Below are 26,606 nucleotides of genomic sequence, written 5' to 3'. Positions count from 1 at the left end.
CCCGCACATCGCAAACAGAAAAAGCGCTGATGTGAGAAAGTCGGAAGTCCTGCCTCCTCTGTGCCATACACCCCGTTGTGGTTCAGGTTTTCCCTCAATGTGGGTATCGCGTGTCTTGTTGTTTCTGCTGGGCTTCTTTTGGAGGACGCTGATTGATGTGACATGACTGACAACTAGTCTTTGATTTGTGTTTGATCTCCATTTTTATGATATCACATCCTGGTGTTTTCATGGTGATCTTACACATCTCTCCATTGGGCGGCAATCAAGAATCACATCATTAGGATTGTTTGGTGGGTCTTTTTTTTTTTTTTTTCTTTTCCATTTCTATTTAGTTGATGGATGAATGTGTGCTGGTGCGCAAACAGCAGTGTGAACCCAAGGTCACGTTTTAAGATGTTGCAGATTTACATTTAGAATGTTGCAGGATTATGTTTTATTGTATTTTATTTGGAATAATTGACAGATCAATCATCACATCTGCAACCAAAATTGTGACATCATGTGATGTTTTTATGCTCACTGACAAGAAATGCATTTGTAAATTAGAAATGTGCTTTAGATGGCACACATTTGCATGATGGACTCTTGCACACGTGCATCATTTGACATTTTATTTTAATAGACACCATCGCTGCACATATTCAGCAATCCATTTCATCAACAAAATGGGTGGAAGGAAGCAACAATGATCACCTTTCAGGAATATGCATTCTCCCTAATCAGCACTTCTAAGTCATCAATTTGGTCACATGAGGAAAACACAACCTGCATCTCTTTTTACATGAATTATCACCACATCGTTATCTGACAGATTATACGCTGTGCGGTCGTCAGCAGTGTGCTCATTCAGGAATACGAGCCTTTTAGCCAAATGTCGTTAATGCACTTCCAAATGATCCTCCTCCGAACACTTTGCGAGGTCCTGCTTTGACTGTGGTGGTTCTTAACCTTGTTGGAGGTTCTGAAGTTGAACCCCACCAGTTTCCTATGCGCATTCACAAATAAAATATGATTGATAAGAATATAGTAATATGATGTGAAGAACAAATTGAACAGGGAGAGAGAGTGGCCATTTCATCCAATCTTTCTCTTCACCTTCAATTCAGATCAAGTGTTCTCGCATTCCCTGTCACCATGCGAGTGCTTTAGTTTTGCACGATAACTAGTTGCGCTGGACTAGAATTGCTCGACTTGGCATTGCAAAATCACGCAGTTAGGATGATTATTCTCGTCACTCAACTCGGCATGCAATTTATAGAGCACTTTCAAACAACCGCTGCTATTTTCTTATATCTTATTTTCTTAAGATGGAACCCAGGGGCGGCGTATACAATGAAAACAGCAGAGGCCCCACAATTGAACCCTGTGGAACACCATACCTTTTCGTTATACATGTCAATTCATATTGCACATATTCGTCTGAGCATTTTGTTTTTATTAACAGTTAGCATGAAGAAATTACAATAACAAAGAAATCCCACAACATACCATCACAACAGTCACAAGTCGATTGCTGAGGGCCCCCAATTCCCGGCAGCACAGATGGGACAAGCAATGTAGCGTGATCACCTGCAGCCAATGATAGCCAGCGGGACATATCATCACCAATCATTTGACTCAGGTGTGCGTGTGTTGACCTCTGCCAAAACCCTGACACTGAGTCACTGTCCAAACTAGGTGAAGAAGCAATGTTTGATTGCTTTCATTGCTTGCCTGAGATATCTCCACGATTGCTTGATTTGATGAACGAACACGTCAAAGTTGCCACTTTTTCTTGCCAAGCCATCTCAGCATCTTCTGTGTATCAGCAATGGTCAGAAATGTGTTGACAGGTCAAACTGCGGAGCTGGAAAAAACCTTTGCATTTGAAACACTCACAAGGATGATGAAATATTGATTTGATGCGGCCTAGTTGAGGAAAGACAAGATTTCAGACAAGACACTTGGCTGCCTGCTAAAACACAGTTCCGCACACACACATTTGTACACGCACACACGAACAGGGCACAAAAGCAGACGTGGTGGCATCCAGCAGCTGAGACTCAGCTGGGGCACAAGTGTGGAATGAGGCGGAAGAAGAGGCAGCAGCAGGAAACGGGGATGAGCGAGCATGAGCCAGTTTGCCGAGCGCGTCGTCCGCTGCAGGATCCGGATCAGGAACGTTCCCCTGCTTGAGCGACTGGCGGTGAGTGTCGTCCCTCCATCCCGTCCGGGGAGCCGGAAACTGGGCCAGGCGGCAGACTGGCCCATAATCAGCCTGCCCTCCAAATTTACGAGCGTTCGGCCAGACAGGAATTGCTGCGGGTTAGAGGATCGAGGTGGGGGGCAGGAGGGGGGTGCGGAACACCAGAGGGGGATTTCTAAGCAAGCGTGGATGCAAGTTTATGATTAATCAGCTGCTCTGAGTGACATTGCAATATTTCTACTTGAATCTATTTGATGCACTGTGCACAAAGTGAGCCATCTCTGTGACTGAGTAGCAAAATGTAGGTCACTTGCAGACGAGCCGACATGCAGCTCATTATGTACCACATTCGGACGTGTTCCATATCTGAACAAGGCTGCATGGATTTAGGGAAGCCGGCTGCCATCTGTGCATCTTCGCCTACAATTCCGACTATGACTAACTGTCAGCTTTTGGTCCCGTGTAGTAGTTGTAGTTGGGTTTTTATTTAGTTTAGATTTTTTATTTTTATTTTTTTCTTTGTCTGTGTTGCGTGTTTTCATGCGGTCCTGATTTCTCCACTTCTCTCATTATGGTTAACCTCGTCAACCTGCGTGTTACTTCCCTTCCCAGTATGCGTGACCAATCAGTGCCCTCAGCTCTAATTGTGTTCCCCAGGTGTGTCTCGTTAGTGTTGATGTATTTAGTCATCGGTGTTTGTTTGTCGACGTGGGAGCATTCTCATTGCGGATGTCAAGTTTTGTTGTGGAAGAAATACGGTTTTTCATCTCTGGTCAAGTTGTCTTCATCACAGTTTAGTGCCCGACGTCTCACTACGTCCTTTTCGTCTCAGTCTGGTCACCTTCGTCTTGGTCACCCTAGTCTTTGTCACTGTCCAGTAGTCCACGTTATTACGTCATCCTCATCGCTGTAGGTTGCCCACGTTCTGCCAAGTTGCCCACGTTCTGCCAAGTTGCCCACGTTTTTTTCAAGTTGCCCACATTTTTTCAAGTTGCCCACATTTTTTCAAGTTGCCTATGTTCTGGCAAGTGGCCCATGTTTTTTCATGTTGCCCACGTTCTGTCACGTAACCCACGTTCTGCCGAGTTGCCCACGTTTGCCTAGTTGCCCGCGTTTTGTTCTCTCATGCAGTCCAGTCATGGCGACCGGCTTCCCCGTGTCCAGTCAGGGCTTGGCGACCAGTCCTCTCACATCCCGTCCCTTCTTGGTTTACTGACCTTACCTGCTTAGTGGAAATTATGTTGTTCACATTGCCCTCCCTGCCTTGTTTCCCCACTTTTAGAGCCATCCCTCACCCACTTGCACCCCCATTCATGACACGAGCATTGTGACAGGATGTTGAAAAAACATGTGGCACCTGATTTTCATTTTTTTTTTCATCCCATCTTTGTGCCTGAAATATTTTGAGTGGATTGCAGTCGTACCGTCATGCGTGTGTGCCGATCTGCGAGACGTCATATATCTCATGTCCAACGACATGAACAGGAAGTGAATAGTGACTAATGGCTCATGAAAAGCGAAGGAGTGAGACAAACGGCCAGGAATTGTCCAGCCTTGTGATGCATGATTGCATGTTTCCATCCTATTTCACTGCCATGCCCACATTACCTCCAGAGAGTCCCCCTCCATCCCCCCCCTTACAACTGGAACATCCTCACACATTGACTGAGACCCAGTGAAGCCGACATACTTGAAAGCAGCACCCATTACAAGCGTTGGCATTGCCACTCATGTTGTATTTCTGCGGCCTCTGTATCCAAAAGAAGCTTTGTTGGGCCTTTCATCTCGTTTTGACTGGAAATCCAATGAAAGCTTGACTTACTCGAAAGGTTGACGTGATGGCAGATATTTATGTCCTACATGTGCAGCTTGGCGAGCAGGCTCACTTTTCATCATCTTTAGCTGGCTCAGGCTTCTAATATGAAAGCTGTCTTCATAGAAGAAAAAAAAGCACAACATAACTGATTTTGGCATCAACTGCCTCAATGTAAATAACATTAAAGGTTAGTTGATAAATCATCATGACTCACGAGGGCCATAAAATAAAAAAAAGCAGTCCAGTGTCAATATGAAATCTGCCATGCTTGAGTGAGAGTGACGATACAGTCAATCATATTCCTGCATGGGCTACAACGTTGCTCTTTTTAAAATTTTTTTTGTCTTTTGGCAAATTCAAAGTATCGTGGGGATTACATTGCAATCTGATACCCCCTTTAACTTGATGTAAATATCCCCCAGCTGCAAGCTGCACCACCCTGCTGCTTCCCTATGTGCACGCGCTTGCGCACACGCACGCGCGCGCCCTTGGGACAGTCACCGGAGGGCCATGAAAAGGATGCCGCGATGATTAATTAACTGTGCCCTGCTTTTGATAGCGCCTTATTGGCTTTAAACACACTGCTGTGTTTTTCTGCTGCAGAGCTTTGCATAGATTAGCTCTCAAATCAGCGCACGCTTCCCAAATATTCAGGCCATGAGAATGAGAAGTCCCCACTATGATACAAAGACAAACGTGTGCGTGTGTCCCCCCCAGCTGTCCCCGCAGTGGCCCTGAGCGAGCGAGCCTCCCTGGGGCTTGTGTACTTTTTCATTGGTGACAGCTTCAAAGTGCCATTTGCACAACACGCTTGTGTGTGTCACCTGTGCACGATGTAGAAAGGCCGCCTATCTTCCAGGCTCACATTGTGCGCAGGAAATCAGCCGCTTGCGTGCGTGCTTGCGTGCGTGCGTGCGTGGCTGCAGGACGTGTCACACATTTGCATGTTTTTGAGTGAGCCTGTGCAGATTTGGCCTGCGTTTTAGATTGGCCAAATGGTTCAAATCACGTCTGGCGTGTTTTAAAGCGGTTATTTTCATAGAAGGCGTCGCTCCCGTAATTTCTCGCTAAAGCGCTTTTATGCTAAGCAGCAGGACTGAGACATCATAAATTGAGACGTTTGTCTCGACTCAAACTGCACCACATTTGTCGTATAACAAGGTGTTGCGGTTAACCTGCTTTCCTCCCTTCATGACATTCATCTCTTCATTTTCCATCTTGCTGCAAGTAAAAAAAAAAATGTTTATGAAATATGCACTCAAACTTCAAGTTGTACTTTAAAGCAATGATTACGGCAAGTAGTAAAAGAAAATATGAAGCAGAATAAGTCAATGGTTACAGGTGCGACTTGCCAGTGAATGCGATATTTCTAGCCATGTAAATGACTTGGCCCACTGGACTGTAAATCACACTCAGCTTTATACTGTTGGAGCAACTGCATTGTAAGGACAGTCTTAAACAAGAGTGACGCGAATTTAAGCTGTGGTAAGCAGTAGTGTCACGGGGGTGCGAGTGATTGCCAGAGGGTGGACCCAAATGCGCAGAAACACGGCAGGGAGGCAGTAATGGAGGGTAATGAGAGGAACTTTAATGAGACACTAAAGGTTTGTGTCACCTTTACACCACGCTAACCGGTAAAAATGGAGCAATCCGGGAGCGCCTAATTCACTAAACACGCGCAGATGGGGAAATACGTTACTAAGTGCGCGGCCAAACAGATTGCGCTTCGGTGCGGCTGTGTTATTTGCGCGTATGTAAATTAGGTCATTTGCATAAATTTGACGCAAAATATGCCCACCCCAATGCAAATGAGACTCATTGATATACTGCGTCTAATTCACTAACGCCAGCGCAAATAGCCACACCGAGTTTGCGTGATGCAAATAACGTTTATGGAAAGCATGTATAAACCTGCCGCAACCTCGATCCCGAGATCATGACAGCGGTGCATGGCACGCTGCACCTCGCTGGCTGATCACGCAGAGAAAGGGAGAGGGGGAGGGGGAGGGACATTTCCCTATTTTGGTTTAGGACACATAACGTAACCTGGGCTGATCGGCAATGGCGAGGAGGTATTTTAAGATCATTTTCACGTGCCAGATGCATACTATACGCCCACACCAACCTCTGAAAATATATTTTTAAAAAACGATCTCACCAATAATTTGTACTTTATGAATAAATGATGTCGTCGTTGTCCTCTCTGCTCTGTACAGCATAATGGCGCTATAAATGCTTACTCTTGGTCCAACCTCGCTTTCTGATCATGTCATCTTTCTCGCAACTGTTACTATAACAACCATGTTCTTGGCACAAATGCATTGCCATGTGTAGTAAAAGATGACTTGACTAAAACGAAGATAAGTTAACGATGACGTGGACTTGATGAGACGAAATGAAATGAAATGAAACGAAACGAAACGCACGACATCCACACACAACCTCGACAATGCACCCACACAGACTGGACTAACACAACAGACTAAATACTCTAACACTAATGAGACAAACCTGGGGAACACAATTAACAGAGGGCACTGATTGGTCACACACACTGGGAAGGGAAGAAACACGCAGGTGGAGGAGGTTTGACCTAACGAGACAAGGGTAGAAATCAAGAACACATGACAAACACTAACCACAGATAAACACAATAACACCCAAAACTAAACAAAAACCCAACCACACCGAACCGAAACATAACAAGTAGCGGAGATTTAAAAATTATTCGCCTTCATAGTATGAAGCTGCTTTCTTCATCTCAGCACCGTTGCATCTTCCCAGGCACGAAACCTTGTATGTGTCTCTTCCGTTTGACGTCACCTTACTTGCCTCGCCACCTGCTGTTGCCCGCCCTAGACGGCGTATAAATAGATAACCGCAAAATGATTGTCTGATGATGGAATGGTGTGGGACGGGTGACAATAGCAGAGGAGGCAGCAAAGGTGTGTACTTCTTCAGTTCCCATGAGCTTACTTTAACTAGTTAATGCTAATTACACAATCATCACAGAGCAATTTTTTGTTGTTTGTTTTCCCACGCATACAATTATCACCAGTTAAGTAGTTAAGTTAATCGTCACAACTTAGTCAGCAACCAGCTACTCACTAGGTAGCTAACATGGCACAACCAACTATAGGCTAGCTAACATAGCTCTAGTTACCAACATGATCTTTGCACCTATTAAAGTAATTAACACCATAGTTGACAGCTAGAAAACGTTAAAATTAAAAGAGGATCGGGTGATGACCACATTTGTAACAAAAATACGTTTGTTTAGTTCACACACACAGACATTGTTCAGTTATGTTAATAACCCCGTGCCAGCACTGCATTAGTCCGATACATATTGTAGTAATAGTACGAAGCTTGGTTACTAACTTTCTACCCCAATAGTACAATTACAAAATGTTAAAAGAATCTACCGAACTGAACTTAGTAAATTTGATGTCGTTTAACAACTTATGTCAATTTTAGCATAGCTTGATACATTTCTCTAGTGTAGTGAAGCTTCATTTAATGTAGAGTAACATTCATTAAGTGCATTGTTCAGCATGGCACTCGAACAATATAAACTTCTTTTATAATGTTCAATAACTGGCTTTCAAGATGAATTGATAGCTCTAGATGTCAAAGATCGAAGGAAAACAAATCAATATCATCTGCATCGAGAAACAATTCTCCACATGGGCCTTTATGGAGTGAGTTTCAGTATGAGCCGTGTGCCTCTCATGACTCTATAACTCATGTTTATGGTGATGCGCTGGTGGCACGCAATGATTTTCTGGCGTCCTCGCTTGCTGTAGCCAGACGTCAGAACCGTGATTAGGATTTTATGAGGCGGGCCGGGCCCCAGGTGAACACTTTGAATAGGGGGATCCTCTGTGTGGGATGCAGTGATGCCCAGGGGCTGATTATGCGGAGCCAGTGGTCAATGGTTGTCTTTGTACACGGCCACAGCGGTCACCCAGGGACAATTGTGAGGACCCAAGGGGTATCAAGCTGCCACCCAACGTCCATCTGCTACGACAGCTGGAGTAGCTGTCAACTTCCATGTGTCAAATAATCTCAGTTTTGCTGATTTCTTTATTTCTGTCATCTCTGTGTATAAACATGAGGTAACTATCTCAATGAATCAATAAACTTCCAACTCACTTACCTCAACAGAATACATGCTTGACTCCAGCATGAAAGATCCTCCTTACAGTGTGTTCTCACCATGTAGTGAACGGTGTGCGTGTTGGCCACCATAAATAATACACCCCATGTGGTTGGTGCAACTTGTGACCTACAAGTGAACAATGCAGAATGGCCCAGTGTGTGATGGACAATTCCATGGCAAACAGTTCATGCTGAAGGTAATGCTTTCAGGGGCATCGGATGGGCGAGCTATTGTAAAGCCTTAGAAAGAAGCTGTTACCTCACTTCAATCAGCCCATTGGCCAGTGCCGCTTGAGAAATAGCTTCCAGAGGCTTCAGAGAATGGGGAGACTAAATTGCTAGAAGGGGCCGGGCCTGAGGGGGGTCAATGGGGGGGGGGGGGGGGGGGGGGTGCACCAGATAAAAGGGTTAGCTGAGTAAACATGTAGTAATGATACAACAGTGTTGTTATTGTAACGGCAAATAGCTGGCCTAAGCAAAGGAAGTTTAGGTCCTTGCGCTGCAACATTTTCCCACAGCAGCGTCAGAATTACCTGATTGCGGTGCTTCAGGACCTTTAGGAAAAAGCGACAGTTTGGAACACAAACAATTCTAAATCACATTTCTTTCCCCAAAGTGGGTAATGCAAGCGAATGGAAGATTATCGATTAAAATTGAAATTTGACACATCACTAAAAAACGTGATTCACTGCCAAATCAGAAAGAAGTCTACTGATGTCACCCTGTTTGAGAGCCTGAATGAGAACCAGCCCTGTTGTCAAATTCCTCACCATGCGGCGCATCTGGAAACGTTCAAACTGCTGCTAAAAATATGACTGCACATGAGAAGGTAACAAGGATTTAGTGCCATTAATTGTGTAAATATGGCACGTGTCTGGCTCTGGATTCATGTTGGAATTCCAAGACTGCAGTGTAAGTACTTCATGCTGTTGAATTAGTGCAAGCTTTGTACAAAGACAGGATGTCATGTCTGTGGTGCGCATGTGGAGTTCAGAATGCTGCTCAGGCGCCAAAACAAAAGAACATTGCCTAACGCGCCAAAGGACGGAAAGCCATGCATGCATTATTCAACATGGAAAACTCACTGAGGAGAGTCTTCGGGTGTATTCAGACCTGCACTGTTTGATCCGCTTTTAACGGACCAGAGTTCGTTTCCCACGGTGGTGCGAACCTTTTGTGCAGGTCTGAACACACACAAGAGAATCCTGGTGCGGACTAAACAAGCGGACCGAGACCCACCTTTCGAGGTGGTCTCGGTCCGCTTCCAAACGCATTCGGCGCGGTTCGCTTTGCAGTCAGAATACAACCACGGCTGATCCGCTCCAACTGCTGGACATATGCGCCTTTTTGGGCTTAACAAGCCTTCGTAGTCAAGTATCGCGGGGGGGAAATTTTGCCCGGTAGTGAATATTGCGCTGAATTCATTCATAATCATTCATAATCATCCGTATTCTGTTTAGCTACGCTGCTGTCAGCATGTTGTGGTGGGGGCGGGGCAAGCGGAGCGCAACTGCTCCTCCGTTTACTACACGCAATCGACGACGCATTCCAAAATTCGAAACAGCGTGGCGGAACCTCCGTTGAATATCCTGCCATTGACGCTATATCTTGCATCTAATAACGCAACAAATATGCAACATAGTAATGCAGCACTTCAGGAATTTCACGTTTTCCACTATTTCCGGGTTTCGTACGCGTACAGCCCATTTTTGTCCAATGGGAGCACGGATCGTCACATGGGTCGACGTGATTACGCAATATAGTCCACTTGCAAAAAGCACAGTGTGAATATGAACCGCACCAAACTAAAAAAAATAAAGTCCGCTTTTGGTCCGGACCAACCAAGCGGACGAAAGGACTTTTCTGGTCTGAATACACCCTTATTTACAGTTGGACCTGGAGCTTGGGGGAGGAATGATTTACAACACCCACATGTGCATGCTTGTGTTCTGGGGATCTCCATTCAAGTTCAAACCTTTTGGCACGGGCACACCTGGGGGTTGCAGCCAAAAGGCGAGAAATGATTTATGAACCCAGGATTAACCATTGTACTCATGCCCGTCGCTGGGGTCAGAGTTCACCACAAGCCATTGCTTTCTCATTGTTATTTGTATGTTACTCTCAAAGCAATCTCACAAATCTAGCGTCTCTAGCTTTGTCAGTCGGGACTGGAAACTAAAACAGAAATGGACACTTTGATTCCAAGGCAAGGAGCTGGGTTATAGGAGATGACGTGAGTATTTTTGAGCAGCCTCACCATCTGCCCGACACCTGGGTCAATGACAAGCTTGGTGCCTAGATGGGCTGAGGCAATCAATCAGACTTAGGTGTAAAAAGACACAGGCTATGATAAAGCAAAGTTGGGAAGCAAGACGATATGTTTGGAGTCTTGATTGTTGCTGAAACTTCTTGTTGCCTTGGCTATAAAGACTAAAAAACGCCAGAGGTTCATCCGTCCATTTTCTTCTTATCCTCATTGGGGTCACGGGTGAGCTGGAGCCTGTCCCGGACGACTTTGGGCAAAAGACAAGGTTCAACCTGGACTTGGATAGCCACAATCACATCAGGACAATGTCGATTAGGGGTAGGGAACCCTAGTCGTCATGAGCCACTGTCCTGCCTGTTTTCAATGACTCCCTCCACCAACACACCTGATTCTATGAACAGAATTGTTATCAGGCTTCTACAGAGCTTGCTGCTGGGCTGATCATTTGAGTCAACTGTGTTGAGGACGGCAACATCGAAGACAGGCAGGGCAGTACAAGGACCAGGGTTCCCTAACCCTGATCTGGAGTCTTTATTGAACCTACTATGCATGTTTTGGAAACTCACTCAAGCACGTGGAGAACATGCCCACTCCACAAACTCAGAGCTGTGAGGCGGATGCGCCATCCAGTCATCTGCCGCGCCACTTCCCAATTTGGACTGCTCAGTAAGGTGTGCCGCATTCCCGTCAAAGGCTAAACAGAAGCTCTACTTTGCACTTGACGGGTGAAAAGGCAAACATCTGTTTGGCATCACTAAGCTCGGCCCGCCCTTTTCCTCCTCTATCACTCTGGCCTTCATCTCATTTCCAAGTCATGATTGGAATGCTGAGATGGCGTCGAGTTTGGGGCCAAACAGCAGTCAGAAGTCTCTTGTATTTTCTCTCTGACCAGGATTATCTTTGTAACAGCAGCCCCCCTGAACTTCTCGCACCACTCAGTTCCCTGTTTCCTTTATGTCTTTCATCAATCACCCAGCCCCTATCCAAAATCTCCCGCTCATGACTACACCTGGCAAAAATGAGCCCCCAGATGATCATAAAACCTGCAGAGCTCGCAAAACTGTGGGCAATTCTGCACCCCTCTTGTCCTGATCTACGGAGAAGTTCCACACACATTTTTAAAATAAAAACATAAGTACAGACCATACATTTAGTTTTATCTGAGATGAATTGGGCTATTAGTCATAGAATGAATAACACAGGTGTGACCAAACAATGACTGTATTTCAAGAGTGGCAGCACCATGTTGCTGTCACAAGCTACTTTGAATGATCCAAAGTAAGTAATGATAACCAGTTTGCAAGTGCAGCAATGGCCATCCTATAACGGCACAGGTTTTGTACACTTCCACTCCTCTTCCCAATTTCCCGTGTGCGGTTTACCCCGTGAACAGTTTGGCCACTGTTCCCCACAGGCATGAATAGGATTCTCTGTGTGACTCAAAGAGGCCGCCGATAAAGACTCCAGTACAAGGGGGGCTGTTTTGAGCACTGCTGGTGGCTCATGTTTGGAAAGATAATCCGCTGATGATTCTTGATCGTGGTGAGGTGCTGATGTTTGGGTTGGGCACAGCAAAAGGTGCTGCTGGAGTTGGGACATCAGGCAGCCCAAACCCACTGAAGAGGATGAACAGAGTCGTTTTTGTCTTCCAGGTAATCCGTATTGGCTGACACGATGGCGTTTGGACCGGATAGGCAGGAAAAGAATGTTCAGTGAACTGGAGGCATTTGTTCAGTGTATGTACGCAGCTGAATAAAGCCACTTTGTCAAGCCACTGAGGGAACTACCCAAGTTAGGACTCTCAACTCAGGGCTAGCAAAGGCACTGGAATGATGCAATGTTAAAATTAGGCTTCAAAAATAATGTATATACTGTATAGTAGTAGCTATTGATAGTGGAGGGTAACTTCTGCCAAATAATCACATCTCTCATGGATTGCACGTGACAGTCTCTTGTCCATCCATCCATTTTCTTGACCGCTTATTCCTCACAAGGGTCCCGGGGGGTGCTGGCACCTATCTCAGCTGGCTCTGGGCAGTAGGCGGGGGACACCCTGGACTGGTTGCCAGCCAATCGCAGACAGTCTCTTGTTGTAAGGCATATTGGCCAGTGTGAATGTTCATGTTTTTTCACTGCGGACTGCTTGACCTCCAAACACACAAACACAGGTTTTGCATTCTATTGGCTGGCCCGCCGAGTCTTTCTTCTTTGTTAAAGCTACAATTTAGGGTTTGTTGTTAGAAGCCAAGAATTCATGCTGGCACGACTAGTTTGAAATATCTCAGCAAGCTGAGGCAGGCGGGGGTGAAGGGATGGGGAGGATCGGTCACGACCTTGTATTTCATTTGAACTGCTGACCTCAACAAGGTGTCTCTACCCTTAATGTAATGATGGAATGACCTTTCAGGTAATCACTATAGTACATTTAACTAATTTCTGTGACTCTTGAGCATCTATTAAATATTAAATTACATGGATGTCTGCATACATTTGTCATGCAATGTGATCGGATCTTCATTTAAGTCTTCAAAATATACAAAACTGATAACACACACACAGACAAACACGTTTTTGACTAAGTATTCAATGCACTTTTTTTGTAGAGGTGAAAACTGAGGCCGTTTTTTTTTTTTTTTTTTTTAAAGTCATGTTAAACTGCAGAACTAAATTGTCCCTCTACATGCTTCCAAGAAACATGGTTGAGATCCAGTTTGCGCAAGACCAGATCTGTGAGGAACTAGTTTTGGTGTGACTGGTGTAGTTCTCTCGTGCTGTTAAAGCTGTCCAAATTAAAGTCATGCTGAGGATATAACGCATTGCTCGACATGAGCAGGGCTTTTAAATCTTCTCTTTAAATACCAACAAGCACTCGGCATTCCAGGCATTCCTGCATGTTTGCTGAGAAGTGTTCTGCTGCTCTGTCATTAGGAGCAGGCTGCCTGATGACAACATTGACTCAGGCAGCCTAACTTTGTGTTTGATGTAGCCTGCAAATATTTCCCTTCACATAGGACTTTCGCAAAGAAGGATCCCATAAATCATTATGGGATTGTGTTGCTAATGGCAGTAAGACTTTTGAGCTCAGACAGTTATTTTGTCTGCTTGAGCAAACATAGCTGAAAAAAAAAAAAAAATCTGGTGGTCTTGTTCAATTGGCGACTTAATATTTGAATCAACGGTATATTTACATTCAACTATGTTTGACTTTGGGCAAGTGGAAGGGTACACCCTAGGCTGGTTGACAGCCAATTTCAGGGCATTTATAGACAACCAACCATCCACACGCATTCCAACTATTGGATAATGCACTGTCTTCAATTATCCCAGTTAAAATTGCTTACTGTACTCATCTCCTCATGACAGGAATACATGGACTCCAACCAGTGCATTGATGAGCTGCTCAAACAGCTTGAGGTGGAGCGCCGCAACATTCGGAGGTAAGACTTTCTTAAAACTTTGGGGCAGATGCTTTAGGGACGAGCGGTATGAGCAGCTGCCAGCAATCCATTTCCAGTCAGAGGCAGCAGAACAATGTTGTTTGCTTTTGAGCCCGAGACCAGCTTTGTGGCATATCTCTCTCTAAAAGATGTTTTTTTGTGTCCGGCAACAATGGCTGGGGGAGTTAAACTCTGGGCCAAGTGTGGGCTTGGCTGGGGGCATTTCTCATGGAAAGGATTTTCCAGGACAATGGGGTCACAGCACTGATGGAGATGCCAACCTAATGACCTTGTCACCTCTGTACTTCTAGACCATCCTTCCAAAGACATGAGACATTTTTTTTAATCTTCACCTTCTTATGAAAGAACCTTCTCTCCATCTCAATGGAGCTATATTCCCCCGGCTCAAAGTAATTTTCCCCCTGAGTGGGCAGAGAGGGACTGGGGGTGAGGGATCTCAGGATGGCTGGATGGAGGGGGGTAGTGGGGCGGGAGTGATGACCACTGGCCAGCCTCTTTACTAGGCAAGGCCAGCCCTTAATAAAGAAAAGGGACGCATAAAGGAATGACCCTTCTGTCCAAGTCAACTGCACCCCTATTTAGACACAAGAGAGTCATCGTCAGTGACCCGATAGCCTCTTAGCATGGCCACACTGTCCTCGCAGGGTCCTGATGTATGTTCCTAAGGAGGCCATGAACTTTGTGGCTGCTTTCATTTGCACTCAAATTTGATCCCATATTTTCCTGAAATAACTTGTCAATAAGTTGCACGTAGTTAGATTTTCACGCTGTATCTTGATATGTCAGTTATCTTTATGAAATGAATCATGATTGCTTGTTTTATAGAGACACCGCATGACCAGGCAGCTTTAAAGCTCCATACCGCTTCGGTGTTTAAAGTCAGTATCTGCATCAACTCTACAAGGCTTTTGCAACATAGCACACTTGTGGAAAAAAAAGAGCAACACCAATCCCCTCATTAGGCAGCACGTTGTGGGGTAGTCGACATCTCCCTCTGGACCTCGATGGGCCCATCAATCCATCAGGTCCTTACATTCCTCCGTCCGCTACTTGGTGACCCAGTGACCTGGTGCATTCATGTCATTCATTGTACCATATTATGGGGTACTTTCACACTGGTGGAGTACACCGATAGGACAATTATGACTTCTTTTTTAACGATTATCATTGATTTGATTATTTATAGCTCTGTCAGCACACAATTGTAGAATCAAGCAAGAGTTTTCAATATTCCTGTGAAAAATGATGAGGGGCAAACGTATTCATTCATCAACAGAAGCATCTGTTGATTTCTCAGCATCCACGGCTGGATGGGGACATGCCTCCCTGCACTTATCGACTGAATGTGAGGACATTGCTGACAAGACGAGACAAAGCTTCACTGTACAGTGTCAAAATGAGATGGCAGAACTCAGGATTTGTCCATTTTTAACATTTACGACGGCGTAATTTCAGGATTTGTCCGTTTTTAACATCTGCGGTTTTTGTGTTTTTGTTTTTTCCACAACAAGACTGTTTGTTTATTATGAGACAAAATGAGATAAAATGTGTTTACAAGGAAGACATTCATTATGCTTGGTGGACCAAGGCGAGTCTACTTGATCTTACAGACAAGCTTCAGTGTCATGCTTTGTGCAAGCACCTTTTTACACAAGTGATTTTCCTACTCGTGTTGGTGTTTGCAGAAGCATTAGAACAAAGGGAGGCATCTGCTTGTTGGAGCTGACCTTCACAATTCACACACCTGTCAAAGGACAGTGGAGAAACCCTAGCTTAAACAACATTCTTAATGACCTCTGCTGCATTTGCTCTTCTGAGGTTATCCAGCTAGAAAGTAGAGGTTGATCAGATGGGTGCTAATCTAAAAGATTGTGGGTAATGAGTAAATACTTTGTTGCTGTTTGCACAAACCACTTGTTCAAGTTATAAACATACTTCAGAGAATAACCTGCTAAGGTACGCCATCTGAAGAAAATGTCCTTGAAGTAGCATGCATGTTCAACATGGCAGGAGCTCCGAGCTGGGAAACGGCCTTACTTCGTAGGATTTTGTTGATGTGCCATTACAAGTCATTTTGTAGGTTAAAAACATCTCAAATAACCTTTATCTGCAAATCCTTTGTCAGAACCTTCCAGTATTGCTGGAATGTTGGTGGATGAAGCTCATGTTGTTTCAGATAGCGCTATCTGAAAGACTGTGGCGTTTTCACCTTGTCTCTGCCTAAATGCATGCATCAGTTTGATAGTAGCTTAATCTAGTAGTTTAATGAACCCTTTTACCGTCAAGGTTGAGTGAATGAGAGTTCGTGTACTTATGCGGTAGTATGGTAATGCCAGTCCACACTTATTCAGCTTATGACACGGGTAAGGTTAAGCAAAAAGCTATGATGTTGTTTTTCTCGGCACATATTTATCTTCTTCTGTTGTCCTTGAGAAGCACAGATATGTAAATGAATATTGCTTCCGCATGCGGTTTGAGCCCTTCTCCACTCTGTAATGAAATTGGGTTTATCAGTACAGCACCAGGAGAGTGTGCAATGTCCCCTTTGGTGCTCACGATAGCGTGACGTTATTTGGACCGATGCCTGTCAGTGCTTCCGAGCGTTTCTTGTCAAAACATCCTCCATGCAAAGATGAAGACCCATAATAGAGGTGGGTGTTATTTTTATTATTATGTAGTCTTTGTGTGGTCTGTGCTGATAGGAGGTGGTTTCCATGATCCTCACCTAAAGTTTGGAGGTCTTTTGAAAACATTCCAGAGGAAACAGGAAGGCGGGAAAATGTGTCAAATCCAAAACAATCCCACATAGAGGCTTGTCGGGTGATTCAGTTCAACTTTTGATGTATTTCAATATTTTGCACAAGATGACATCTAGCACGAACATTTTGTTTTATGGTAACTGGAAACACCCAAGATTAATTACAGATGAACTCAATCAGAGTTAATTGTTCTTATGCAACACTTTCAGCATTTCCTGTCTTCAGGGAGGAAATGAGTGTGTGCTTATGATGTCTGGTCAGACTGGCATCGCGCCGCACGCAGCCTACCCCACCCACTCAAGCTTAATTTTAAATGACGGGTAATGTTTTTGTCCTATTACACGCTCGTCTCACCACGTACAATTTCAAATAGACACTCGTGGGATGCGTCTTGTGATTTGCATCTGTCTGGCCACTCACAGATGTGAGTGGGTTTGTGTTGGGTAAACAAACAGGCTCTCTGTCTGCATTCCGGAATTTCCTTTGCACGTATCGCTGCAGGAAATGAAAGAGCCGCCATGTTGACACGCAAATATCTGCTGAATGCAAACCACACGTGCTTTCCCGTCACATTATGAAGCATTGCTAACTGTCTTCTCAGCAGTCTGCCTTGGAACACACACGTACCGAACCTCGGAATGGACAAGTCGCGTACAGTGACGCATGCTGGCGTCCCCCGTCTGCCTCTGGTTACTCATCTGTGATCAAAACACAGCAGAGAGGGAATGTGTGGCTGATGGCTCTGGCGAGTCCACTGATGGCCATACAGTGCATTCACACAATCATGTTGAACTGCGGGTATATTAGCAGGGCCTCCAACCACCGGGCCTGTAGATCTTTTGGTGCCAGGCCACAGATAAAAGAAGATAGACATGCCACTATATTTTCATTTCCTTTCATGCAGCACATCCGCCGACTGGCAGTTCTCTGGTTCTTCTTGCTTCAGTAAGCCCAAAAGATAAACACACAGTTAAAATGGCAAAAAAACATACCTCACTAAAGAGGTTATTCAAAAAGAGGATATGTACGCTAGGTGACGCTCAACAAAAAGGATGCTACGATAAAGGAAAAAAAAATGCAATGAGTCTATAAACCAGAGATTCATTCTCACGCTCCAAGTCTAGACCGTCTAGACTGGTTCTGCATTATGGTGAAGTGTATTATAGAAAACAATACAGTATGAATGCTAGTTTACCCAGGACGGATAGAAACTTTTGTAGAAATATAAACACACACCACAAAAGAATACATGTTTACAGTAACATCAGATCTCATAGTCATGAGACCATAGGCAGTATCTTAAAATAAAAGGGGCTTGTCGAATGCCCACATCATCCATAAACAAGCAAGACTAACTACATTTGACAGTATTTTTCAAATGGTGCTTTCTCTGCTCACTCCTTACATCCCATTGTAACATAAAAGTATCAATTATCCATCTGTCCATAAATAGAAAAAAAAACTAGTGAGTCCAATGCTACAAAAGGTGAAATGTAACCAGTGCAAGTCATTTTGCTTGCACTTTTCACAAATTGAGCTCATTTGTGAAAATGAGTCTCAAATCCCAATTTTGAAAATAAAATGCTGTCAGTCAAAGGAGGTCGTGCTCCAATGCACTTGCATTCCAACAGCCGGTCACTCGTACCCGTATCGATCTCCAGCGACGTTCCCAGCACACTTCCCTTTGCTCCCTGTGGAATGCGAACTTAGCGTGTCTATGTGTACATGTGACACCAGCGGAGCCAGACTGGCTGCATGGGAAGCCAAGTGTTTCCAAACAGCGGAATTTTTCACTGACACCATTAACAGCACAGCTAGCCATGCCACAGCGGAAGCATTTTGCATGCACTCATATGGCACAGGAGAGACACTCATTATTGTACGTTTCAACTTGTAATTACATACAGAAAGCTCAGCTAAACAACTGTGTCACATTTCCTAAATTGAGGACAACGGGCACATGTAGGACGTCAATACACAGCAAAAGGAAACCCATCGCTCAGTCAGTGGTCGCTTGCTGCTGATCTAATTTGCACGGAAGCCGATATTTTTTGATTACGTGTTCATGCTGACTCACTCCACCATTTGTCTTTTTTACCCAAATGGGACAACGACATCTAATTGGCAGCCACCTCCTCTGACAATCAAATCACGCTGGCTCCGTATTCAGATTAGCCTGCGAGACACCTGTGCTCATGTTAAACACGATTATCTCAAGGCATAATGCCCCATCACCAGCCATCATGAATCGTTGTGATTTTGATGATGATGAATGAGACAACAGAGTCCAAATAATGTGGAGTGTCTTTCCCAATTCTTCATCCTGCCCCCACCCTTGCCTGTCTCCATAATCGTCTTTCCTCCTGCAGGCTAATTTCCTCACATGGTTGGTGTCATTGTTCTTTCAGCACATTAGTGACAGCAAATGTGGGGGCGTTTGGGGGGGGGCAAGTAGCAGCGATGGCCTAGACTCCAAGTCAGACGGCTCCCTTTCTTCTCCCTCTTTAACTGTCCACTTCTGTCAACGGGACCCTTTTAATTCCTCCTTTCTCCCCTCCCGTGCCCGCCTCCCTTCATACTGGTCCCAATGGGAAGCAGACAAAAGAAACCCCCCCCCCATTCCTCTTTTTCCTCAACCTCTTCCTCCCCCTGCATCCCATCTCTCTGGGTTGTTGCTCACAGGCCCGGTTGCGGCTGCAGTTTGTCACAGCCGCTCAGCTGAGACTGATTCTGATTGCAGCAGATGGGCGAGAGCTCAGACCCGTCCCGGCAGACCTTCTTTTCCCACTCTGCCTTTCACCTTCACTCCCTCAATCAGCTTGACTTTGCTTCACCCAGTGTTTCTCGTCAAATTTCCATTCTTGTGACTTGACATAATGGATAATCATTCAGGTTTTAGTTCCAAATGTTTGATATGATTTATACACAGGTAATTCATATGTTGCCTTGACTACTTATTCTGAAAACTGAAGGCAACACAATTAGTTTTAAACCCTTCACATACATGAGCCAGCTTGCTTATTCTAACCCCCCCCCCACACACACACACACAATGCACCCCCCCCCCCCCATAAAAAAGAAAAATGAATAAATAAATCCACCTCCTCCTCCATGCAAACCCACACTTGGCTCGCCCCCTGCTTGAAGGCACAACCTTCAGAGATTCAGCAGTCAACACATGTTCGGTGTCTTGCTCGGAGGAGAGACTAGGTTAAGGGAGAGGCAGAAGCGGAGATGGACTATTGAGGCGAGATCAAGCCCGGGGGCGGGCGTTCAGGGGGGCAGGCTCACTGCGCTGCTGTGTGTTGATGTGAAAGAGACCACAGCTGAGCGGCAGAGCGCATGTAGAGCGAGGAGAGGGAGGGAAGCAGAGCCGGGACTCGGGAGGAGCGTCGATGCACTGAAAGAGCTGAAGACGGGGAGACCGAGTACCAAGGGGGATCACGGAGACGGGGAGGCAGCCGGGGTTCAGTCCAGTCGGTACCCGAGCGAGCTGTGACAAGTTGTGGATGTAAACTTGCTTAATACCATCAGCGGGTGCCAGTTGCAGAGTGGGAGACGAACGTGTCGGTGGATTACCATGAGTGTCCCGTGACTGCACCAGAATGCTGCATCGCCTGCACCAGGGTAAGACGGAGCCAGATTCCATCTTTTGAGATTTGTGGTCCACGCTTGACTGAATGAATATTTGCAGCGTAACCCCCAGCTGTCATGCGCAAGTAACAATCTCAGATCCTGAGTTGGGCAAACCAGTGAGGGGGGTGCGAGTGGACCGGGAGAATTGCGTGTCCTGTTGCTAGTGGCAACAGAATGTGACATGAGCCACGTTGACTGTGATGTGTAGCAGTAGGAAATGGATCACTGTCATGAAGACGATAGCGTTGCAGGGGATTTATAAACGCAGGAATGTTGCCCCCCTCTGCTTTTGTCCCCTCACACTCGCTGAAACAGATTAAGACTTTCTTGGCGGCCCGCTAAACACTCGGTGTCTCGACCGGTGTTGGTATGAGTATGTGAATCTCGATCCTGTCATATACCATCTCCATCTTTCACTTTTGTTTTTGGCTCTTCCAAAGTTTTGCTCCAATCGGTCATCCAGCCCTATTTGAAGATCACAGACATGTATGTGGTCAGTGGTCAGGCTGCTGTACTATAAACGGATATGTTAGCTTATTTTGTTATCTCTAAAAACAGAACCATCCGAGCAGATGATAGCGAGGCATGAGAGAGTACGAGAACTATCACTCTTGTTGGTTTTGACAAAATGCCAGAAAAAAAAAAAAAAGTTTTTCCTGCCATGGGAATCAGTGCTGTCCAACTTTGACAGCAAAACATGGATTCTTCCATGAAGTCATTGCTTGAATGCCACCCATCAAGAGGAGAAGGCAATTTGCTGTTCTGCCACTCAAGTTGGACGGCACCGTCAAATGTTTTGTCTGCATTTGTTCCCATTTGTCCTTTTAAAGGGAAAGATGGGCAATCTGTCAACTTGTGACCCTGCCAGATGTGTTGCCACAGTTTGAGTTTGCCTGCATGTGAAACCAACCTGGGGATTACTGGATAAGAGGATTGGCAAGTGCTGGAGGGATTTCATTTGCTTGTATTCAAACTGTCATTTTCTCCATTGGGGCCATGCTTCAAATATTTTCCCAGACATTTAGATTTTTACGCGTTTGCATAGCTAAAAAAAGTCACTTTTTTTCAAGCCAGTTCAACAAGGAGGATTAAAGCATGAGCACTGGGACTGTTTGGTTGACCCCGAATAAATATTCCATGCTTGGTGAGAGGACACATCAGCATGAAGATCCCACCGACTGCTTTTGCATTTCCTTTTTGTCACGTTGACATCCAGTGCTCTAAATTCAATTTTTACGGCCTCACCCCCAACCTCCCTCGCACATTTGGCCCCACGTCCCTGCCTGCATGTAACTCTCTGTATTCATTGACCCTTGACTAGCGTGTTGGGCTCGGGTCAAAATGAATTATTGAGGAATGTTCCCCCATGTTTAATGGCTTGTGGAGTGGGCCTCTGCATGGAAGTGTCTCCCCCTTCTTTCATCGACAAGGGTTTGGAAGTGGGGGTGTCCTCCTTCCAGACAACTTTCCCACATGATTCCCACCGGCGGCACAGCATATTGAAGGTTAATCAAAATTGGGAAAATGTGCTTCTTGCTGGTTTAGCTCAGCCAGAAAGCATCGTTAAGTTGAACGGGCCACACACACCATATGAACAATACAAATCTTTTATTTGCTTTCATTCAACGGCCTATTGCATACCGTTAGATTTTTGTTTTTGTTATATTTCTGTAGACACATCTTTGTCCAGGCAAGCATGTGAACAGTCTACTATGCAACACAAGTCTCAATTGTTGATAAATCTCATGATGATGCCTAGGACTGTTTTAGCTCCAAAACTGGTCATCCCACATTGTAACCTAGAGCAACACAATCCCATGTATCTGACAATGTTTTGAAACAAAGCCAGCAAAGATACAGTTTCACATTTGCAAAGTTGTCACGGTGAAACATTTACAGGAGTTAGCTGCTGAAAAAGGAGGGGTCGTGTATATACGGCTGCGCAGGAGCAGGGAATGTCAACAAACTTGAGCTCCGTCCGGACTATCTGGGTTATAAATCAGCAGATAATAGTTTTAGAAACATGCAGGCTGGCGTCCGGCTGCTGGAGGTGTCGGCGCAGCTGGAGAAGCTCACGTGTTGGGCTTTTTCCAAACATCTCTTCTGCTCGCTTTCAATTATTTTGCCTTTTGTCTTTGCTGAGAGTGAATTCTTACGAGTAAAAGCCCTCGGATGACTTCACTGCTGGCATGCCAGAAGTCCAATGTGAGGCTGCTATGCCAATTTATCCCTCCGGAGAAGTTTTAGAGAGCAGACTCTTAGCTCAAGTGATCTTGTTTACACGTTCCTACTGTATGTGAAGCCATTTGTCCACCATTGTAAAGGGTTTGAAGGGGACGCTCAGAAAACGGCTAACGTTAAAACATCGTAGAGCCACTGCTTGCTCTCCATAAATCAGCAGAACATTTCAGTAAATTTGAGTCCCAGTTGCGTTGTGCCAAGACAGCCTGTCACGTAGAACAATGCATGCAAAGTGTCAAGTGATCTTAGTGTGGCACCCCCTTCCCCGCCCACATTATGCGACGAGCAGCTCCCTCCGACGTTGTTCGGGCAAAATGAGCGAAACAGCATGCGCTGTAATGGCAAAGTTGTCAAACTTCCTTGTGATTTCTTGCTCAAGTATTTTCAGGACGCCGATATTTCTCTTCCAAGCAAGCAAGGGGGCTTTTATTTATTTAGCGAATGGTATCTTCACACCCTCGCCATGCAAATTTGCCCCAAAACAAAGTAAATACACATCACTGTCTGCTGCTGTAGAAGTCAGAAAGAGACCAAGTCGCTCCACTCACTTCGACCGATTGTCGGCAAAACCCAAGTTTTTGGATATTATTCCTGTCAAGCAGGGTAAGAATGAATTGATATGACCTCAGAGTTTCAATGTTTTGTTGGCGTTTATAGTAGATAGTAAGTCAACAAATGTTCATGTGGACGGTTAGCTACCCGGAGTTATCGTTAGCCTTTGGCTAATAACAACAATGGTGAACATTACCTTCATGCAGACGTAGTCGTTTCTGCTCATTTTGGAGGGATTTGACTGGCCGTGTGTGGTCTTCCACAAAGTCTGATGACATTGTTCATAGTTGTGTGAGGATTTAGGGAAGGGAATAAAGAGGACAGTGTCTCTCTTGTGTCTCCCTTTCCGCAAGCCGTGAGTACCGCAGTGAGTCGGTCGGGATAACGGCTATCACTCTTACACAAGCCGTGACTACAGCGTTTAACCATTTTATCGATTTTTTTTTTTTTCCTTGGCTTTGGACAACCACGCAATGCACCACCGGGAGCGGGATTGCTTTTGTTTGTCTGCAGCAAAACGCACCTGCCTTCGCAGACATGTCTTGCGTCTTGATTGGTTTACTTGGTTATGCAGGCGTGCTTTACGCTAAGGTCTATTACAGTGCACACAGTGAGCATTATCGTGAGTTTATAAATGTTCCCTCAGACAAAAGCTCGGCTTTGCCCAACTGCAAAGTGACAAAAAAAAACAAAAAAAAACTGGCATGTTGCCAAAGGTTCGTGAGGGTTTGTGAGTAGACAGTAGCACTGAGAGTTGTTTGCTTGTTCGTCTTCCAACTTCCTGTCAAGTGTCAAGTCAGGCAAGCGAGTAAATAACGCATTTTAACAATGTGTCCCTGGTGGCTATATTTATGACAGGGCAAGCTCACTAAATGTATTTTGACGATATCAGTGATCTTGCTCCATGCGTGTTTGTTTGATTGTGTTTTTGAATCTACCTTTAAAAGTTGATTTATTAGTTGTGCCTCAGCGCGGCCAACAGTAGCCTGGGCTTGTTAATCTGAAATAGCCCAGAGGCAAGCGTGTGACACCAGTGAGATAATGATCATCAGAAAAAGATGAAAGACGCACGAGCTCAAGGCCAGGAATGTTTGTGTGTCACGAGGCGTGTCTGGAAGGTAGTTTGTTGTCTTTGAAATCTTTAATTATTTTTCATCTCATCTCCTCCTTGCTCACTTTCACTTCACTGCCTTGTTTGACATTTGGAGATTCTAGTCGAGTTTAGACGATGCGTTGGCATCTTGCAGGTCCTCTCCTTGGGCCCGGTGAGTCCGACAGATGGGCAAGTACTCATCCGCGGCATTTCATTCCATCTGATCAAGAATGCGTCCATGACATGGAAACAATGGAGGTCGGGCCCTGCATTCAGTGTAGGAAAACATTTTTTTTGGGGGGGGGTGGAATAAGCCATGCTTGACCAGCGCATTCCTTGCAGCTCACGAGAAGTCTTGCAGAAATGTCTGTCTGTGCTTTGCGCTGCTTGAAATGTCTTTCTGTTTGATCCCATCTGGGTGTGGACGCCGACATTCCCATGTTGGGCTTTGACACAAGCACAGCCAATTCTTTGATCTTAAACGGATACTTGACTCATTGGGCCATTTTCAGCAGTCAAAAGTTCAGATTTTGTCCACAGTTCATTTCTTTCTTTTTCATGTACAATTTAACACATTTAAAAGCACATTTTCCCAACGTGCTGTCGACTGAAGATGACATCACCTGTGCTGAGGAAATAGGAAATGACCAATCATGGCTCACCTGCTCAAACTGAGCCATTATTGGTCGTTACCTGTTAACTGAGCACAGGTGTTGTCATCTTCAGTCCACAACAAGTTGCAACATTTGTTTTTAAAATATTAATTGTTCATGAAAATTAATGAAGTTGTCACATGAATTATAGGCAAAATATTATCTTCTTACTGTTGAAAATGGCTCAAAGTATCCCTTTAAAAAATCATTTCCAAGGGTTTATTAAGAGCATACACAAAACATTTCTCCTAAACCATCCATCCGTCCGTCAGTCCGTCCATCCGTCCGTCCATTTTCTTAACCGCTTGCTCCTCACAAGGGTCGCGGGGGTGCTGGAGTCTTTCCCAGCTGGTTTTGGGCAGTAGGTGGGGTACACCCATAACTGGTTGCCAGCCAATCGCAGGGTACACAGAGACAAACAACCATCCACACTCACAATTACACCTAGGGACAATTTGGAGGGCCCAATTAACCTGCTATGCATGTCTTCGGAATGTGGGAGGAGACCAGCCCATTTCTTCTAATCCATCAATGAAAAACAATGAGTATGATTCAATTAAGCTTTTTTGTGTGTGTGTTTTTAAAGACTAAATGACTTTTTGATAACTTGATTTGTTTAACTTTCACTTCCATGCCAGTCAAGCATTGTGCCTACATATGAATTGGCAAGTTTTTCGTAATGGAAATGATATCAGGGTTGACCATGTAAGTCTGTTCCGTGGTGAGCTGAAGTGAACGGAACTGCTTGGTCCGAACATGTTTCAAGTTATCTGCGCTTTTATGGACAGTTTTGACATCAATTGACCAGTGTCAAGCAAGCACAGATTGGAAACAGTTGTGAGCTCCGTTGATGATGCTGATGATGGAGTCACGCGTGACTCCACGCAGCGCAACATGAGATCAAGAGCGTGGTCTACTTTGCCATTGGCTGCCCCACTGATGATACAGATTGCGTTGCTGTGCAGAATAAAATACAGTCACAACTAGCTTCTTCGTGTGCCGATCACATTTCACCGGCATGTCAATAATTGATGGTGTGCTACTGTGAGTGTGTGCGTGTGCTTTATCAGCCGCACGGGTGTGCACACTGACGACATGTTGCTCGTGTTTGTTTCTCCGCCGCCGTCCAGCACGCTCGACGTCTGCATGAGGTCTTCAGCTGTGGCTGAACCCCCGTCCAAGGTGGGGGAGTCTTCCGACGATTTCCACCAGCCTGATCCAATCGAGCGCTCACACGCGTCAACCTCTTACACATTTGAAACAGATGAGAGGGTTTGATGCTGTCTGTGCTCAGCTCCTGGAAACCGTCAGATGTGATTGGATAGTGTGCTGAGGTTGTGTTACAAGCATGTTATTGATTGATAAAGGAAGAAGCAACTGATTAGAAAATGTTAAACAAATTGATTTTCATACTGCGAGGGCTGCCAGGGCACGAGAGGATTTTGGAACGGATAGGACAGTTATGTAAACGGTCGATGGCCGATTAAGGATGGGGATGAGCGATGCTGAAACGCAGCCAGTGAGTAGGCAGCACTTCACTCAATGTGGGCCACAGGATTGCGTGCGCGTCACACATACATAAATGCAAACAGCCCTCAGACTGACATCGTCAGGTCACTTGCAAACTCTGTCACAATATCGGGAGCATATTCTACATTTCAAACTATATCTCACTTACTTTCAAATCTTATGATATACTCCATATGTCATGCGATGCTTGACCTGTCAGCCTCGTTCTGCAAAGAAGCGATGACATCAGCGCACGTTGTGCACGTTTGCTCTC

The 26,606-nt window shown here is 45.1% G+C and overlaps 1 protein-coding gene and 1 long non-coding RNA gene across 5 annotated transcripts in view; one reads left to right on the top strand and one right to left on the bottom strand.

The window, feature by feature from the left end:
- LOC144014298 (nck-associated protein 5-like) overlaps positions 1–26,606 on the top strand; it is a 96,849-nt gene that overhangs the window by 12,667 nt on the left and 57,576 nt on the right. Inside the window, exons 1-2 of one of the 4 annotated variants that reach the window (XM_077514030.1) lie at positions 1,930–2,188; positions 13,795–13,868. In XM_077514030.1, the coding sequence (XP_077370156.1) occupies positions 2,114–2,188; positions 13,795–13,868 (149 nt within the window). In that variant the 5' untranslated portion in view covers positions 1,930–2,113. Of the gene's footprint in view, positions 1–1,929; positions 2,189–13,794; positions 13,869–19,833; positions 20,276–26,606 lie in introns of those variants that run through there. The other 3 variants (XM_077514026.1, XM_077514028.1, XM_077514029.1) reach the window with 3 other exon arrangements.
- Positions 630–8,233, bottom strand: LOC144014302 (uncharacterized). The gene is made up of 3 exons (XR_013282442.1): positions 8,164–8,233; positions 4,011–4,119; positions 630–2,301 (listed from the first exon to the last, which is right to left on the bottom strand). It is a non-coding gene; the product is annotated as an uncharacterized LOC144014302 (long non-coding RNA).

The sequence above is a fragment of the Festucalex cinctus genome, chromosome 2, assembly GCF_051991245.1.
Source record: "Festucalex cinctus isolate MCC-2025b chromosome 2, RoL_Fcin_1.0, whole genome shotgun sequence".
Lineage (NCBI taxonomy): Eukaryota > Metazoa > Chordata > Actinopteri > Syngnathiformes > Syngnathidae > Festucalex > Festucalex cinctus.
This window is presented reverse-complemented; position numbering and strand designations above follow the sequence as displayed.